Source organism: Arabidopsis lyrata, assembly GCF_000004255.2.
Source record: "Arabidopsis lyrata subsp. lyrata unplaced genomic scaffold ARALYscaffold_2, whole genome shotgun sequence".
Taxonomy (NCBI): domain Eukaryota; kingdom Viridiplantae; phylum Streptophyta; class Magnoliopsida; order Brassicales; family Brassicaceae; genus Arabidopsis; species Arabidopsis lyrata.
In genome coordinates, this window is record NW_003302554.1 from 847,494 (window position 1) to 864,950 (window position 17,457).

Below are 17,457 nucleotides of genomic sequence, written 5' to 3' on the forward strand. Positions count from 1 at the left end.
AAATTAGGTGGAAACAAAATATGTACGTATATATATTTAATAAATCACTTTCAAAACTTTTGAAAGAAAATAAAAAAAGATTTTTAGATAAAAAGTAAAAGAGAAAAAGGGGAATATAAAAATGGGAAGAAAATAAAGTTAGGAGAGAGGGCTCACTGTCCGAAGCAAAGAAAGAAATAGCAAAGTGATTAAGACATGTGAGAGAGAAGAGATTCAAGTGTGCCCCCATTCTCTCTCCTTTCTTTAGTCAACAACACATCTCTCTCATACATCACTCTTCTAATCAAGATTAAAATTTCTTTTTTAAAAAGCTGTTTTATTTAACAACAAAATTTGATCTATTTTTTTTTTCTTTTAACATCTTAATTTGAACTAAGATGATATGAAATCAAGTCACACTAGTCTTGCCTCTTGTCAAAGTATCAGGGCTTTTATTAATTTGTCTTTAAATTTTACATTATATCAATTATAAAAACAAAGAAAAAAAAGAAAAGAAAAATAAAACTAAATATGTCCCATATAAAAAACGACATAGTGCAGTAGAAGAAATAATATATTACATGATGTAATAATCTAAAATGTCAACTATATTCTTTTGACTATTTAGAAAGATAAAAAATCTCAAGTGGTAGCAATTTTTATGAGAATATAGCACATAATTTATACATGAAAAGCATAATATTTCAATAATGAATATAGTAAATAAATTTCGTTTTCAGTCAGAGATCTAATGAGACATTAGATTTTGTAATAAATCATCAAAGAAAGTCTATATCCTTTTTAATAAATTCTTAGACAAACTAATTAAATATTCTAAAAAAGGTAGAAAAAAACAATTGAATATACATCTTTCACAAAATTAAATAACAAATAAATTAAAGAAATATATAAATATATAAATAGAAAAACAATGGTCGTCACTCTCCTTCTCTTCTTTGGTCTTCTAACTTTCAGAGAAGAAGGCCTCTCTCAATTCAAAAGTTCACAATATTAAAAAAAAAAAAATTCAGAATTATAAATCTGTTAGTCTCTCTCTTTTTTCTCTTCTCTCTGATTATCTGTCTCTTCTGTCTTCTTCCTTTGTCTCTCCTCTGATATACATTCTGTTCTCCTTCTCAGAAACCCTAGATTTCGAGATTTGCTTTCTTTCGCTGCAAGACTGTAACAGTAGGAGAAGCTACTTTCCTCTGTTGTCGTAATTTCAAATCTGCAATTGTACCTTTTCGAGTTCTATAAGTGAACTCAAGATTTAGCTTTGTTTTTTTTTTTTAGGGTTCATAAAAACAATTTGGATCTTGAGCTCACAGCATAAAGAACCCGACTTTGATTGCTGGGTAGTTAAAAAAAGCCGCCATTGTTGTTCTCTTTATTACTTTGGGGAATTAGGGTTTACGATTTCTGGGTATTAGATTAGATAAATTTAGTTCCATTTTTTTTTTTTACCAGTTTAAAAATCTCTTCTTTCTCTTAAAGACTTGTAATTTTAAAGTTTTTAATGCATGGACGGAAGAGAAGCAATGGCATTTCCAGGCTCGCATTCTCAGTTCTATCTTCAAAGAGGAGCCTTTACCAATCTTGCACCTTCCCAACTCGCGAGTGGGCTTCACGCGCCGCCGCAAACTCCGGGAACGAGGCCAATGCCGAACCCTAACATTCATCACCCTCAGGCTAACAATCCAGGACTTCCTTTCTCGGATTTTGGACACAGCATTCACATGGGGATGGCTGCCTGTGCTTCTCCTGCTGCGGTGCAGCCGACTCTGCAGCCGCCACCACCGCCCCCACCACCGGAGCAACCGATGGTTAAGAAGAAACGTGGACGGCCAAGAAAGTATGTTGCTGATGGACAAGTCTCTCTAGGGCTTTCTCCAGTGCCTTGTGTTAGTAATAAGTCTAAGGACTCTTCTTCAATGTCTGATCCTAATGCTCCTAAACGAGCCAGAGGTCGACCTCCTGGAACTGGAAGGAAGCAACGCTTGGCTAATCTTGGTGAGATCTTGAGTTATTTTTCTGTGTAGTTTGTCAAGTTAAGTTGTTGTTTTAGCTCTGTTAGCTAATCTTGAAGGACATTAGCTTGAATCTTATGAATGCTAGAAGCTTTTAAAGATTCTATGGTTAAGTTAGGTTTTGTTGCTTTGGCTTTGTCGTTACTGCTACTCAATATTGATTGTTAGGTATCAAATTGACTGATCCATGTGTGGTACAATGTGAGTTCAGATAGTAGTTGGTCATTAGAATGTGGTTGGCCAACATGGTAAAAGTAGAAGTGGAAGAAATCGAATTCTTGGTTTAAGCTATATAATATGTAAGCTTTGGATGATTGGTCATTATAATGTGATTAGTCAAACTTTAAGTAATAGCAAACTCTTGACTCTGTTAATTTCTTTAGGTGAGTGGATGAATACTTCAGCTGGACTTGCTTTTGCACCTCATGTGATCAGCGTTGGAGCAGGAGAAGTAAACTCTCAAACTCCTTTGAATCTTAATGAATAATGAAGCTTTTCATTGTTTCAATTTCCTTTAATTTTTCTTGCAGGACATTGTTTCGAAAATTTTGTCATTTTCGCAACAAAGACCTCGGGCTCTTTGTATAATGTCAGGCACTGGAACAATTTCTTCAGCCACTCTGTGCGAACCTGCTTCAACAGCACCTAGCATAACATTCGAGGTTTCAAAGTCGTTCATTCAGTTAATCGAAAAAGAAAAACCTGGAAAGATTTCTTATTTAATCCTCTTTTGTGTTTCTTAGGGACGTTATGAGATTCTAAGTTTTGGTGGATCTTATTTGGTGAATGAAGAAGGTGGATCCAGAAGTCGAACAGGCGGATTGAGTGTCTCTCTTTCTGGTTCCGATGGTCGTATTATAGCCGGTGGAGTTGGCATGCTTATCGCAGCCAGTCTTGTTCAGGTATATTGAATTCTTCTTCTTAATGGTTGAAAAGTGAAGCTAAAACGATGGGAAACAACTAACTACGAATGTTAGCCTTTGATATGTCTGTTCTGTTTTTTCTTTCCTCTTCAAGATTTTAGCTCTTGCGATTTCATGATTTTCATGTGTTAGAGTTTGAACGCTTATCATCTCTTACCCAAATTCTAATATGATCCTTTAAAACCTGTTTGTTATTTTGAAGGTGGTGGCATGTAGTTTTGTATACGGAGCAAGTGCAAAGTCTCATAATAACAATAACAAAACCATCAGACAAGAAAAGGAACCAAAAGAAGAGGACAACAATAGTGAAATGGAGACCACACCCGGTAGTGCACCAGAACCAGCAGTATCGGCGGGTCAGCAGACGCCACCGAATTTCTCATCTCAGGGAATGAGCGGATGGCCCGGTTCAGGCTCAGGCTCAGGCAGATCACTTGACATTAGCAGAAACCCTCTAGTTGATATCGATTTGACTCGTGGATGATACACTATTAGTCTTTGAAGCAGCAGCATACAGAATGTGAGTGCTGTACATATCTTTGTTGTTGTAGATTTCTCTCTGGGAATGTTTAAAACCAGACATTTAAGGATTGAGACCACTTTCTCTCAGTTCCTTGCTTCTAACATTGTTAATGTAACAGAATCCTCCCACTTTCAGGCTATTTAAGGATATTTTTAACTCTCATATGATCTCATTAAAACTTTCTTTTATGGTCACCAAGAACTTGGTTTCTTCACTAGTCTTTTGGTTCTTTAACATCTTTGTAAACGTGATTCCTCTTATTTGGTAGACACACAAGATTTAGGATGTTACTTCTAGGAAGATGATCTCATAATTTATACATGAAGAGCATTAAATATTCATGAATAAATTTCTTTCAGTCAGAGAGATCTAATGAGACATTAGATTTTGTTATAAATCATTCAAGAAAGTCTATATCCTTTTTTAATTAAAAAAAAAAATCTTAAACAAACTAATTTAATATTTGAAAAGACCAATTGAATATATATTTTTTGACAAAATTAATAAAAGAAATCGTATATATATATATATAGAAAACAATGGTCGTCACGCTCCTTTCTTCTCTTCTTCAGTCTCTTTTTTTCTTTCTTCCTTTTTTTTTTTTTGGAGATTTGCTTTCTCTGCTAGAGAGACTGTAACAGTAGTAGTAGCTACTTTTGCCTGTTGTCTTCATTTCAAATCTTCAATTTTACTTTCTCAACATTTAGCTTCTTTTTGTTTACTAGGTTTCATAAAAACAATTTGGATCTTGAGCTCACAGCTCAAAAACCCCGACTTTGATTACTGGGTATATAAAAACCGCCATTGTTGTTCTCTTTACTACTTTGGGGGATTAGGGCTTACGATTTCTGATTGGTAGATAAATTTGTTCTTCAAAAAGTTTCCTTTTTTTAAATCTCTTAGATTCTTAAAGAATTGTAATTTAGGGTTTTAAATGCATGGATGGGAGAGAAGCAATGGCATTTCCAGGCTCGCATTCTCAGTTCTATCTTCAGAGAGGAGTTTTCACCAATCTTACACCTTCCCAGGTCGCGAGTGGGCTTCACGCGCCGCCGCCACCTCCGGGAATGAGGCCAATGTCAAACCCTAACATTCATCATCCTCAGGCTAGCAATCCAGGACCTCCTTTCTCCATAGCTGAGCACAGGCATTCGGATTTTGGACACAGCATTCACATGGGGATGGCTTCCTCTGCTTCTCCTGCTGCGGTGCAGCCGACTCTGCAGCTGCCGCCGCCACTGTCGGAGCAACCTATGGTTAAGAAGAAACGTGGACGGCCAAGAAAGTATGCTCCTGATGGACAAGTCTCTTTAGGGCTTTCTCCAATGCCTTGTGTTAGTAAGAAGTCTAAGGACTCTTCTTCAATGTCTGATCCTAATGCACCTAAACGAGCCAGAGGTAGACCTCCTGGCACCGGAAGGAAGCAACGCTTGGCTAATCTTGGTGAGATCTCAAGTTTTTCTGTGTACTTGGTCAACTTAAGTTGTTGCTTTAGCTCTGTTGGCTAATCTTGAAGGATCTTATGATTAGGTGAAAGTTTGAATGGTAGAAGTTATGTGTGATTCCATGGTTAAGTTAGGTTTTGTTGCTTTGGCCCTGTTGTTATTGCTAATCAACATTGATTGTTAGGTGTTAAATTGACTGATCCATGTGTGGTACAATGCGAGTTGAGATGAGTAATTGGTCATTAGAATGTGGTTAGTCAACTCGCTATTAGTAATTGTGGACGAAATCGACTTCTTGATTTATGGACACAATATGTAAGCTTTGGCACAACTTTCTTCTATGTGCATTGTGAAGAACACAAGCTGGGGTCCTATGATTAGGTAGATTTTGGTTGCTAGAAGCTTAAGATGATTCTATGGTCAAATTAAGTTATTAATTTAGCTCTGTAGTTACTGCTACTCAACATCGATTATTAGGTATTAAGCTGAATAAGAGTAATTCCACTGATCCATTTGTGTTGAGATAAGTAATCGGTCATTATAATGTCATTTGATTCTGTTCATTTCTTTAGGTGAGTGGATGAATACATCAGCTGGACTTGCTTTTGCACCTCATGTGATCAGTGTTGGATCAGGAGAAGTAAACTCTCATTCTCTCAAAACTCCTTTCAATCTTAATAATTTATGCAGCTTTTCAGTTTTCTTTTATTTTTCTTGCAGGACATTGTTTCGAAAGTTTTGTCATTTTCACAAAAAAGATCTCGGGCTCTTTGTATAATGTCGGGCACTGGAACGGTTTCTTCGGTCACTCTGCGCGAACCCGCTTCAACAACACCTTCCTTAACATTCGAGGTTTAAAAATCGTTCCATCAGTTAATCGAAAAAAGAACCAAAACGTGGAAAACTAAAGATTCTTTATCCCTTCTTTATGTTCTTTAGGGACGTTTTGAGATTCTAAGTTTAGGTGGATCTTATCTGGTGAATGAAGAAGGTGGATCCAAAAGTCGAACAGGCGGTTTGAGTGTCTCTCTTTCTGGTCCTGAAGGTCATGTTATCGGCGGTGGAATTGGAATGCTCATCGCAGCCAGCCTCGTTCAGGTATTTTAAAATTGGTTTGGTTCCATTGAGTTTTGTTTTGGTTCCATTAATTTTTTTGTTTTGGTTGTAATTGTTTGGTATAAGATTTGTGCTACCTTGAATACAAAAGTTAAAAATACGGTTCTGGTACGGTTTGAGAAATTTTGTTTGGATTTGTTTATATGTAATGTGACTCTTAAACTGAAAAACTTGTTTGTTATTTTGAAGGTGGTGGCTTGTAGTTTCGTGTACGGAGCAAGTGCAAAGTCTAATAATAACAATAACAAGACCATCAAACAAGAAATAAAACCTAAAGAAGAGCAGAACAATAGCGAAATGGAGACCACACCGGGTACTGCGCCAGAAGCCGCAGCATCGACGGGTCAGCAGACGCCACAGAACTTCCCAGCTCAGGGAATGAGCGGATGGCCCAGTTCAGGCTCAGGCTCAGGGAGATCAGTTGAGTCTAGCAGGAACCCACTCACTGATATTGACTTGACTCGCGGGTGATTCAAAACAAAAACACTCTTAGTCTTTCTTCCTATTTACTCCCACCACTACCCCTTTAGTCTTCGAAGCAGCAACAGCATACGTTATGTGAGTGCTGTACATATCTTTGTTGTTGTAGATTTATTTCTGGGAATGTTAAACCAGACATTTCAGGATTGAGACCAGACCTCTCAGTTCTTTATAACATTCTCGATGTAACAGAACCACCCCACTTTCAGGCTACTTAAGGAGATTTTAAGTTTTTAACTCTTGATATGACTCATTAAGGTTTCCTTTCGTTTCTTCAGTAGCTGTGTTCAATTTGGTTTTAGAGATGAAGTAACCTATACAAGTTTGGTAATTGATTGGTGGGATATGGTTTTGGACTGGGTTTAAATAGTTTGGATCAGCTTGGTTTGTCCGAATTAAACACCACTAGTCTTTTTGTTTGCTTCGCTTTGGTAGAATAGGGTTTTGGATAGAACATGGACCTGTTTGTCAAACCTGATAATGCTGGTTTATCTAAATAACCCGATTAATTGCGAGTCTCGAACCAATTTAAATTTAGGAAAACAAAACAGAAAAGATCAATCCAAGTCAATGTCATGGCTCTTTATTGAATTAGAGAGGTTCATAATCAGATACAATTCGATTCAGCAACAAAGCTGCATCATTCAGGAGATATTCAGAAGCTTCTTTATGTCATGCTGCAGAAAAATTGAGACAGGAAAATTAGCAGAGAGAGTGAATGAAAGAGTGAGAGAGAGAGAGAGAGATTGTTTCTTTACCTCAAGAGTAATAGGGGAAGTAGTTGGATAATATCGTTCTACAGCTTGACCGTTCTTGTCAACAAGAAACTTAGCAAAGTTCCACTGAATGTCATCGCCGAAGATTCCCCATTTGCCTTTCTTTAAGAACTTATACAGAGGAGAAGCATTATCTCCGTTTACTTCAATCTAATACACAACGGGACATATACGAATGTTTTAAAAACTTCAGGACATAGAGAATTGTAGTGAATTCATCGAGTTGATCTATACCTTGTTGAAAATGGGGAATTCAGATTTGAAGCGAGTACAAACAAAGTCAGTGATTTGGTCACTAGTTCCCGGTTCCTCGTCACCAAACTGGTTACAAGGAAATGCTAGAATCTCCAGACCTGAAACAGAACAACGTCAATGGAGAAGCTAATAGCGTGGACTTAGAAATTTGTTGTTGAAATCACTATGTACCTTTGTCTTTGTACTTGCTATAAAGCTCATTCAATTCGGTGTAGTTTGAGTTTGTCATCCCACTGAGACCATCAGAGAGTATAAACAAGACAAGACACAAACATTTTCGACAAATTTGCAAAAGAAAGAAGCTTAATAGAAGGAGTAAAAACTAACCATTTGGAAGCAACATTGACAATCAAAAGAACTTTGTCTTTGTATTGACTGAGTTCTAAGCTGTTTCCCTTAGCATCCTGTTACAGGAAGAAGAAGAGATATCACGATTATTCAGCTAAAGCCTCAGAGGCCAACACAAGAAATCAATCAAAGACTATAGAAAACAAAATGTGAGAGACCAATCAACAGAAGAAGACAAAGCAAGGATCAAACTGATAACATGGTCCATCATGATCTAATTGATTCTAGTGAGAAAAGCAAAACCTAAGCAATCTTAAACCAAACATCTAGATACAACAAAAGACAAATCGTTACTTCAGACAATGTAAACATATCAAATTCCTTCCCATCCAAGACACCTTAAAGTAAAATCTTTTCCCATCCTTAGAACCCTATAATATCAAAGGTGCTTCCTTTTAACAAAAAATCACAAACCCAAGTTATCAAAGAGTGTTATTGAATCGATGATTCAAGTTGAAGCAATTTATTCACCTCGATGCTAATCTCGTAAACAGATTCTGGTTCCTTCGTCGCCATTTCACTAGAAATGAAGAAGAAGCAGTCAACGAGCAAGGAGTGACCTTGGATATATTCGCTTCACACGCGCGACTAATGCGCGTGACGTTCGATAATGAGTCGTTTACTCTGTTTTAAGTAACTGATATTATGTTTTGGGCTTAATGGGCTTTTATCCTTTTTCCGAAACAGGGTTTTATTTAGTGGGCCAGTTTTCATAAGAGTATTTTCAGAAACTATAAAATGATGAGTTCTATATTTTATTTTGAGATTTCTAATATAATTTTGAAAATTTTACAATGAGGTTCAAAGAAAAAATAAAATCAAACAGTTTTAGCAATCTTCCGGAGTAAACTATCCATAGTAATATCAAAAGCATCTCGAAACCTCTCAAACTTAGCATTAGAATCTCCATAGACCAAACCAGGCAAAAGCTCTTGAACAATGTAACTCCTCATATCCTCTCTTTCCCTTAGAGTCTTTGACATCAACTTGTCAATCACATTTACTTTCTTTGCCTTCACATCTTCTTTGTTTATATAAACTGAGTATCTCCGGTGATCCTCCGGTAAATGCCACGTGTACTGATAATACGCGCTGTACGGATCAAAGATCACCGGGATACAACCTGATATGAGGGAATCGAATATCGATTTCCTTGTCGGACTGTCTCCAGGCGGTTGGAGGCAGAATTCCGAATCCCGGAAAAGCTCGATAACTGATTCCGGTTTATCGCAGCCTCCATCGGTACAATTCAAAAACCGGCATTGGTTTGGAGATGATTTGCATTGGTCAATCAATGTTGATCGGATGCTATCAGACTTGCCAGGTCTTGCTCCACCGGCGAAGCTGATTAAGCTCCGACGTTGTTTTCCAATAATTTTGTTTTGCCAGATGGCGATATCGTTGTCTGTTTTCGGGTGGAAGTATGTCGGATGAGGTATCGCGATGTCGTTGACATCCCATGGATTACGTTCGATGAGGAGTTTTGTAGGGTTTTTCATTTCTTGCATCTCAAGTAAACTTGAGCCCCACGAAAACTTATCATTCCTCCTAAAATCCCAAGAGATCTTTCCAAGAACAAAAACATGATCTTTCCCGGCGTTTTTCCTCCATGATTTCTTCGAACCGAGCCATTTAACAACCTCGATCGCCAAAACATCCTTCACATCCTCAGAAACGTTCTTGAAATGCCATCTCAAAACATCTATACCACCATAGAAAGGCACATAGAAGAGCTTTGCTTGGGTCTCATCATGAACCCTACATGGATGCTTCAAAACTCTAGAGTGAAAGATTGGCTCAAGAGCGTATTGATGCGTTCTGAACCAGCCTATACCGAGATTCTCAATCAAATCACCAAATGCATCGTTCTTGAAGTAGCTGCAAAAATTGGCCCATGGGACCATATCGGAGCACTGCCCCAACAAATCTTTGTTGAATTTAGATGGTAAATCGTAAACGTAAACCTCTTTTCCTTCGCAAGATCCAGGCTTTCCGCGGTTGCTTCCCATTGATAACCAAGATCTTTGTATTTGAAGATACTTGTCCACGGCTTTTAGAGCAGTCTCCTCGCTTTCGTCCTTCGATTTGAAATATCGGTATCGTTCTTCGCCGGTTTCTGGATCCCAATCAACAAAGACATCGCGATCAATCTCGTTTTTGGGGTTAGAATCTTGATCAAGAACGGAATCAAGATTCTCCTCATGGATGGGTTTAGAATCTTGATCAAGAACGAAAACTCTTTCTCTGAAGATTTCTCCGGTGGAAGTGTCATTCTTTATGACGTTGAGGCTTGTTCCGACCGTAGATTTGTCTGAATCTCTTTCTCCGACGAATGTTTCATTTTTTGCGAAACCCTTGTCTCCATCTTTACCAAGAACTACAACATTCTTCTCTTCTTTCCTTCTTACAACATCTTCACTAACCGGTTTAGTGAAATTGTTGACTGGTACACGTAAAGCGGGCTGAGTACCGGCAGTGAGACAATAACGGTCATTGAGCTTCCGCGAAGAGATGCATATATGAACGACATGACCGGAGATAGCGGTCGTGGAAGTGGACCAAAGATAAATTAAGAAGAGAAAGATAATCGTGAGAGGTACACGATAGAGAATTGATCTGGAGAAGATCGAGCAAATGTTATTACAACAAGTACGAGAATCTTTAAGTGTTTTCTCGGATTTCTCGGTTTCGGTTTTTTTGGATGTTCTTGGTCGCCTCTTTGAGATGGAGACAGGCATTTTTTTGTTTGGTTGCTTTTTAGATTCTATTTTCTGTGTAAGCTTTTGTAGATGTTATGTTACGGACATGCAAGCACGTCGTCTAATAATTGTAGTATATATGATCATTGAGTTTGCACGTCTTGGTGTTCCAAAAATAAATTATATGATTTGGAAGACTTATAATTGATATCAAATATACGTATCTATATATTTAAATTAATTATGTATATCAACAAATGTCTTAATTTATCATTCGTTGAATCTTATATTAAAATTAATGCAAGTTTTTTTTTTTTGGTTGAACAATTAATATGTTAGACTACTTTCAATGGTACGGTGGTGTTGAATTTCTTTTCAACTGTTGTAAAGACCATTTACAATGAAGGTGATAAATTTTTAATTCAAAAGTTGAATTGGTGTAGTGATGGTGTTGATTTTAGGTGTTGAAATGAGATGGATTAATTGAATTCAACATGTTGAAAAATGAGTTTGGAGGGGACAATGTGTCACGCGTGATTTTTTGATTCGTTGTTTCGTTTATCAGGTCATTTATTTCATAGTAATGAAATTGAAAAGAAAAGAAAAAAACTATACCAAAATTCTTCAGTTTTTTGTTCTCTATAAATACAATTTGATTCATTTAATTTGGACATAGATAAAAGTCTTTTCACCATAACTTTTCTATTATCTTTCCATAAACTCTCCTTTTGAAGTCTTAAACATAATTTTAGTAAAATGGATCTGGCTTCCGTTTTCACTACCTATATTCCAACAATGATCAATTTTAAAATAATGTGCTTGCTAGATCCGAATTATGTGATCTAAATATGCATCATGAATTGCAAACAGATCTGATAAGTATATACGGGAAAAATTCGGAATGTTTTCATGATTAAAGAATATTTTGAAGTTTTAATGTATGAATTTAAGAGTTTGATTGTATTGACGTTCCAAATCTGACGTTAGTTTTCGTCATCTATATACTTGAATGCAATGAGTTGATGTGGCTTAAGCGAAGACGTAAATGGGAACGATCTAATTAAAGCTTGACTGCGGATGATTTTTGCCCATAACTTGGATACAAAAAGGAACCTAGCTACAGATTTCACAGGCGATCTCATCTCCTCAAAATCTCGATTACCAGATCTATAGGAACTTCATCTGCAACATATCTTGTTATTTCCGACGTTACTCGAGACTCGTTGTTGATCTTTTCCTTCTTGCTGCGATGTCTAGTTCTCATGATGACGTTTCTTGTTTCTGAAGGAAGAAACCCCTTAGAGATCTCTTTGTGTATATGTAACCGATTATAAAATCACGTTGATATATATTCCAAATTAACCTATTTTAAACCGATTTGTATTGCCCTAAATTTTTGGATAGTCTCTTAATATTGGCTCTTAGCAATTGTTTTAATATAGATTTTGAAAATTTTGAAGTTAAGAGCTTGTGTTATAGTTTTAATTTTGTCATTGTCCAATGGTGGGTTCTTAGTTAAATTTGTGTTTAAGTTAAAAGAGATATGAATATAATTTTAGTTAAAACTCATAAACCATAAAAAATTTATTCATCTCTTTGTCTTCAGTTTACATATCAAAGACAAATGTCCATCTTTAAAATCAAATCTATATGATCTCTGTTAAATCAACACAAAAAGTCAAAATTGCATTTTGTTTACTCGAACAAGCACTTTTACTAATGCTTGTCAAGTTCCAAAACGTTGTCACCGCAGAGCCGGCCAAGATTCCTGCAGAGCAAACACCATTAGAAGAACGATGGCCAAAATAATCAATAAACCAATGCTGAATCTTGAGGCCATCCTTTGTTCTTTTCCGCGCCAGAGTGATATATGTCCATTAAAACCACCATAACTCTTTCATCGAAGCTCTGATTTGCTTGAAATCACCACCGTTAGAAAGATAACTCAATTTCCTATAACTTTCATGAAGCGCTCTGAAGCTAAATCGCAATGAAAGACTCTCATCTGAGTAGATCTTTGAAGGACTTCGGACTGGTTCTTAATCATCAATTCTCTTCTTTGCATCCAAATGTGTGTCCTCCATTATTTTAACCTGAAATTGCTCAAAAGACACACAAACACACACCAAAAGACACACAAAGACACTATGGGACTTCTAAAATGCAAGAAGACACACTTGGACACTAAATGCAACAAACACAATGAAAATACTAATGAAACACAATAATTAGGATTATAACAACCATGATAAAGCGGTAAATATAGAGTATATCAAGCAACAAGCTCATTGTATGTCACAGAATCTGCTGGGCAGTTGTTTTCCTCCATCTCCTTTAAAACACTCAATGCTTCTGTATAAACAACTCCTGCTTTGCCAAAAACTTGCAACAAAGCATTGTAAGTTACAGTTCCAGGTTCATAGCCGCATGACTTAAGTTCAGTGACAAAGTCCTTCGCTTCTCTTAACAAACCTTCTCTTGCACAAGCAGATAGCACAGTACTACAAGTAAACTCATCAAACTTCAATCCTTTGCTTCTCATTTCCTCTAAAACCCCAAGAATTTTCCTCCAAGATCGACCCATTTTCCCAAAAACATCGAGAATCACATTGTAAGTCACCAAAGTAGGTGGAAGGACCCATCTCTTTCATCCTCTCAAACAAATCGATAGCCTTTTCATACTTCCCTGTCCGTGAATACGCATGTAAGATCGTCGTGTAAGCACGAACATCGAGCATATAGTCTTGTAGAGGAATTTTGTCGAGCAACTTAGCTGCAACAGAGTCTTGAGATTCTCTACCTAAAGTCCTAACTAAGATTTCGATAACTTGATGATCTAGCTTCAAAGCTCCAGAATCCGAAGACAAAACTAACCATTCAAACAAAAAAACAGCTCTTTCCCAATGCCCAGAATCATCTAGTCCCTTAACCAACCTAACCAAATCAGTTCTAAGCAATTCAGATTTCACAGAATCGAAAAAACTGCTTAATCTAGGCAAAGGCTGTTCAACAATGGAATTAACCAAGACAACTTCTTTCTTACACAGTAGTTTCAAAGACCCATCTCTCTCGTTCCCAATTCAACACCCAGAACAGAACACAAACACATAAAGCAAACTCGGAGACACGGTGCAAACGTGCCACGTGGACACAGGCCCGGTCCTGTAATATACTTGGCCCAATACGAAATAAAAAAATTGAGGCCTCTATATATAATATAATACCACAAATAATGTCAAAAATAACTTTTTTAATGAAAATTGGGGCCTTTTTTCGGAAATTGAGGCCTTTTTTTCGGAAATTGGGGCCTTTAACAGACTTGCATCTAACTAAATAGGCCTTTATTTTCACTTGTTGTTCTTATTAAATATGAAAAAAACAAAAAAATGGGCCTTTATTTTTGTGTGGCCCCATACAAATGTATAAAAAAAATGGGTACAGGGCCGGGCCTGCGTGGACACCTCTTAACTCTAAAAATGTCTTAAGAAACGTTTCTTAGTTTTATACAACATTTTCAATTTAATTTAATTCAACTTTAAATCTAAGAACTATCTAAGAAACCACCGTTAATCATGCTCTAAAGATAAGAAAAGTTATTTAACGGATAAGAATGTAGGTTTAAAATACTGTATGCGGGATATTCAAATTACTTATTTGAGTAATTATTATTTTTAAGAATATTTATGATTTATTGGAAATTTAATCAAAACTATCAATTATTATCATCTATAACTATATATATATATATATATATATATATCAAAACTATCAATTATTATCATCTATAACTATATATATATATAAATAGATGTTTCTTTATTAATAATCATCTATATCTTGGACCATTCATGTTTCTCAACATCTTCCAAAACCCACAATTCAAATCTTTGTTGTTCAATATCAATGACTAGAGTTACTTGCGATAAGATGGAGGAGAAGGATCACCCAAATATTGTACTACTACTTGATCAAACTTTTCAGATCTCACATTGAATCTTACCAACCACCATTCACTTATCCTAGTGCCATAATACACAACGCCATTGATCCACACACCATTATTAGTTAATGGGCTTACTTTCTTTTTTTTTTTACTTTAAATTTTAAAACCAAAAAAAGCACATACAAGGCCAAAAGATCGACAAAGACACGCAGGCCCAACATACAAGACAAAAGCCGAAAGAGGCACGCAGACCCAAACACAAACAAGGCAAAAGCCCAAAGCCAGGCACGCAGGCCCCAGGAGATGGGCTTACTTTCTTCTAGATAAGGAGTGAAAATTTACAGTACGGTTTATTGGTTCGTCAAATTCAATAACCGGTACTCGGTTTAGTTCAGTTTTTTTTTAAACTCGCTCCACCTGAATCTCCCGGATCTCCAGATGATCAAGCTTCTTAGGTCGCTTGTAGTTCTTCAGCAAGAGAGAGCAACACACTACACTAACAGAGGAAGCAGCCATTGCAGCACCTGCAATCCATGGAGGCAACCTGAAACGTGTCGCTGGGAAAAGCACTCCTGCAGCGATCGGTATCCCCATGAGGTTGTATCCGAGAGCCCAAACGTAGTTGAGACGGATTCTTGAGAACGTTTTCCTTGAAAGATCAATGGCTGTGATCACATCTTCTAAGTTGCTTTTCATCAGAACTATATCAGCTGCTTCTATGGCAATGTCGGTTCCTGCACCTATTGCCATGCCTACATCCGCTGCCACTAGAGCGGGTGAGTCATTGATTCCGTCACCCACCATTGCCACAACATGTCCCGCAGCCTGCAAAATCATTTCTTTTATTCAATTTTGTAATTCATAGATGTGAAATTTTTAACATTTAGTGTGGAGCTACTAATGTACCTGTAATTCCTTGACTTTCTCTGCTTTTTGCTCTGGTTTAGCTTCTGCGATAACAGAGTCGATACCGACTTCTCTAGCAATGGAATTTGCTGTTCCCCAGTTGTCACCAGTTACCATGATGCTTTTGATATTCATGGATTTTAAAATGGAGATGGCTTCTCGAGCACTCGGTTTTAGAGGATCCGAAACAGATAAAACTCCTATCAGTTCACTGTTTATAGAGACAAGAATCCCGGTCTGGGCCATATCTTCAGAATCTGCTAGCAACTCTTCAGCATCGACTGGAATAAAAACTTTATGATCATCCATCAGATTCTTGTTTCCCACCATGATCTCTCTTCCTTTAACGGTGGCTTTCACTCCCTTTCCAGTGATGGACACAAAGTCACGGGCTTCAGGCCACGCAGGGTTCTCTTCGTCGTCTCTGAATTTCTTCGCGTACTCGACGATGGCCTTTGCTAACGGATGCTCACTGTTGACCTGATAAAAAGATAGCAACAACATAGTGATATTATTTTTTATGTAGGCCATGAGTTTCCAAAAGTTAGCCTGAAAAATTTGTGCGCATGTGCGATGGTTACAAGAGATTACCTCAGTTGCAGCAACAAGTTCATAGAACTCTCGAAGTACCATGTTTTTCAGGAGATTTGTTTTCACAACCACGGGCTTCCCCATCGTGAGAGTTCCTGTCTTGTCAAAGACAATGCAGTTTACCTACACCGTCATTGAAACTTTCAGGTTTTATCATTTCAGAAAAGAAATGATACAGAGAACCTGAGTAAAGTATAATAAGTTTACAAAGCAAGAGACTTAATAACTTACTGCACACTAACCTTGTGTGCTCTTTCTAGGGCTTGACCACCCTTTATCAGTACACCTTGGGATGCACCAACCCCAGTACCAACCATAACAGCAGTTGGAGTAGCCAGCCCAAGAGCACATGGACAAGCTATAACCATTACAGAGATCCCGAACTGAAGAGCAAGCTCGAAGCTATCCATTGAAGAAGGTATCCAGGATTCAGGGTACCAATGCAGTTTCCCAGCTAAGAACCAGGCAAGCCAAGTAGAGAACGAGAGGAAAATTACCTGCAACATTATAATTCAGTGAGTTTAAAAAAGTAACAGTTCCTTGAAAAGACTAAACTTTCTGTTTATCTGTTTATCAAAATGTCAGATTACTCACAAGAGGAACAAAGAACTTGGAAATTCGGTCAGCCAACTTCTGTACTGGAGCTTTCGCTAGCTGCGCAGACTCAACAAGTCGAACAATCTGAGCAAGAGCACTCTCTGAACCAACCCTTGTAACCTTAACATGTAGAACTCCATTCTCGTTCAAAGTCCCTCCTATCACTGTATCACCCTTCCTCTTTGCCACTGGCCTTGCCTCTCCAGTTATCATACTTTCATTCACATGACTTTGTCCCCATATGACATAACCATCTGAAGCTACTTTAGCACCAGGAACAATTTTGATCACATCATTCTTCTGTATCAATCGACCATCAATCTCTTCTTCACCAGTCACATTCTCTTCCTTATCCAAAGTCAACAATATCGCAGTGTCCGGTGCCAAGTTCATAAGCTTTGCGATCGCTTGAGATGTTTTTCCTTTAGCCATAACCTCCAAATATTTTCCCAGTATGATAAACGAAATGAGCATGGCACTGGTCTCAAAGAAATCTACACCCTTGAAATCAGGAGAGGTTGCAGCTCTCAACACAGTGTATAATGAATAGAAATAAGCTGCATTTGTTCCCAGAGCAATCAGAACATCCATGTTAGCCGATCCTCGGCGTATAGCATTGTAAGAGCCAGTATAAAATCTCCAACCGATGATAAACTGGACAGGGGTAGCCAAAACCCACCTTATGATTTCTCCAATGGTAAGCATATTGATGACCTTCAACATCAGCAAATCTTTAATTCCAGGGATATACATAAAGACCATCGCTGTCAAAAACACCGGTACAGTAAAACCAAACTCCATAGAAACGACTTATAGTACTGCTTAATCTCACCAGCTAGTGAATATTCG

At 37.4% G+C, this 17,457-nt stretch overlaps 5 protein-coding genes across 7 annotated transcripts in view; 2 read left to right on the forward strand and 3 right to left on the reverse strand.

Annotated features, from left to right (window-relative positions):
- Window positions 1–929: 929 nt before the first annotated feature.
- On the forward strand, window positions 930–3,614 carry LOC110224177 (AT-hook motif nuclear-localized protein 5-like). Of its 3 annotated transcripts, none has more exons than XM_021009962.1 (6): window positions 930–1,334; window positions 1,511–1,989; window positions 2,390–2,457; window positions 2,537–2,668; window positions 2,750–2,908; window positions 3,132–3,614. In XM_021009962.1, exons 2-6 carry the CDS (start codon window positions 1,518–1,520, stop codon window positions 3,411–3,413), a joined length of 1,113 nt encoding a protein of 370 aa, XP_020865621.1. In that variant the 5' UTR covers window positions 930–1,334; window positions 1,511–1,517; the 3' UTR covers window positions 3,414–3,614. The 3 variants fall into 3 exon arrangements, with proteins under 3 accessions (XP_020865621.1, XP_020865620.1, XP_020865623.1); XM_021009961.1 differs by having other exon boundaries at window positions 930–1,167; window positions 1,273–1,989; XM_021009964.1 differs by having other exon boundaries at window positions 930–1,167; window positions 1,516–1,989.
- Window positions 3,615–4,016: 402 nt separating this feature from the next.
- On the forward strand, window positions 4,017–6,734 carry LOC9322466 (AT-hook motif nuclear-localized protein 5). The gene is made up of 5 exons (XM_021034535.1): window positions 4,017–4,895; window positions 5,470–5,537; window positions 5,618–5,749; window positions 5,837–5,995; window positions 6,203–6,734. Exons 1-5 carry the CDS (start codon window positions 4,391–4,393, stop codon window positions 6,482–6,484), a joined length of 1,146 nt encoding a protein of 381 aa, XP_020890194.1. The 5' UTR covers window positions 4,017–4,390; the 3' UTR covers window positions 6,485–6,734.
- A 268-nt stretch (window positions 6,735–7,002) lies between these two features.
- LOC9322467 (probable glutathione peroxidase 8) lies at window positions 7,003–8,468 on the reverse strand. The gene is made up of 6 exons (XM_021034536.1): window positions 8,344–8,468; window positions 7,852–7,928; window positions 7,696–7,757; window positions 7,504–7,622; window positions 7,252–7,419; window positions 7,003–7,170 (listed from the first exon to the last, which is right to left on the reverse strand). Exons 1-6 carry the CDS (start codon window positions 8,386–8,388, stop codon window positions 7,138–7,140), a joined length of 504 nt encoding a protein of 167 aa, XP_020890195.1. The 5' UTR covers window positions 8,389–8,468; the 3' UTR covers window positions 7,003–7,137.
- A 179-nt stretch (window positions 8,469–8,647) lies between these two features.
- LOC9324020 (xyloglucan-specific galacturonosyltransferase 1) lies at window positions 8,648–11,410 on the reverse strand. The gene is given in 1 exon segment (XM_021034534.1): window positions 8,648–11,410. A coding segment is annotated over 1 exon segment (2,028 nt). The 5' UTR covers window positions 10,719–11,410; the 3' UTR covers window positions 8,648–8,690.
- A 3,100-nt stretch (window positions 11,411–14,510) lies between these two features.
- LOC9324022 (probable copper-transporting ATPase HMA5) overlaps window positions 14,511–17,457 on the reverse strand; it is a 4,071-nt gene continuing 1,124 nt past the window's right edge. Inside the window, 6 exon segments of the mRNA XM_021034538.1 lie at window positions 14,511–15,339; window positions 15,421–15,900; window positions 16,012–16,134; window positions 16,254–16,508; window positions 16,606–17,399; window positions 17,402–17,451. Of these exon segments, the coding sequence (XP_020890197.1) occupies window positions 14,917–15,339; window positions 15,421–15,900; window positions 16,012–16,134; window positions 16,254–16,508; window positions 16,606–17,399; window positions 17,402–17,451 (2,125 nt within the window). The 3' untranslated portion in view covers window positions 14,511–14,916.

What these genes read in the sequence shown, in the direction of transcription:
- LOC110224177 (XM_021009961.1), top strand. Translation starts at nt 1,500, where the DNA reads ATGGACGGAAGAGAAGCAATGGCATTTCCAGGCTCGCATTCTCAGTTC. An exon ending in GCAACGCTTGGCTAATCTTG is followed by an intron (nt 1,990 to 2,389) that starts GTGAGATCTTGA and finishes TAATTTCTTTAG; the next exon opens with GTGAGTGGATGAATACTTCA. An exon ending in TCAGCGTTGGAGCAGGAGAA is followed by an intron (nt 2,458 to 2,536) that starts GTAAACTCTCAA and finishes TTTTTCTTGCAG; the next exon opens with GACATTGTTTCGAAAATTTT.
- LOC9322466 (XM_021034535.1), top strand. Translation starts at nt 4,391, where the DNA reads ATGGATGGGAGAGAAGCAATGGCATTTCCAGGCTCGCATTCTCAGTTC. An exon ending in TCAGTGTTGGATCAGGAGAA is followed by an intron (nt 5,538 to 5,617) that starts GTAAACTCTCAT and finishes TTTTTCTTGCAG; the next exon opens with GACATTGTTTCGAAAGTTTT. An exon ending in TCGCAGCCAGCCTCGTTCAG is followed by an intron (nt 5,996 to 6,202) that starts GTATTTTAAAAT and finishes GTTATTTTGAAG; the next exon opens with GTGGTGGCTTGTAGTTTCGT.
- LOC9322467 (XM_021034536.1), bottom strand. Translation starts at nt 8,388, where the DNA reads ATGGCGACGAAGGAACCAGAATCTGTTTACGAGATTAGCATCGAG. An exon ending in TTTACGAGATTAGCATCGAG is followed by an intron (nt 7,929 to 8,343) that starts GTGAATAAATTG and finishes TTCCTGTAACAG; the next exon opens with GATGCTAAGGGAAACAGCTT. An exon ending in AATTCCCCATTTTCAACAAG is followed by an intron (nt 7,420 to 7,503) that starts GTATAGATCAAC and finishes GTTGTGTATTAG; the next exon opens with ATTGAAGTAAACGGAGATAA.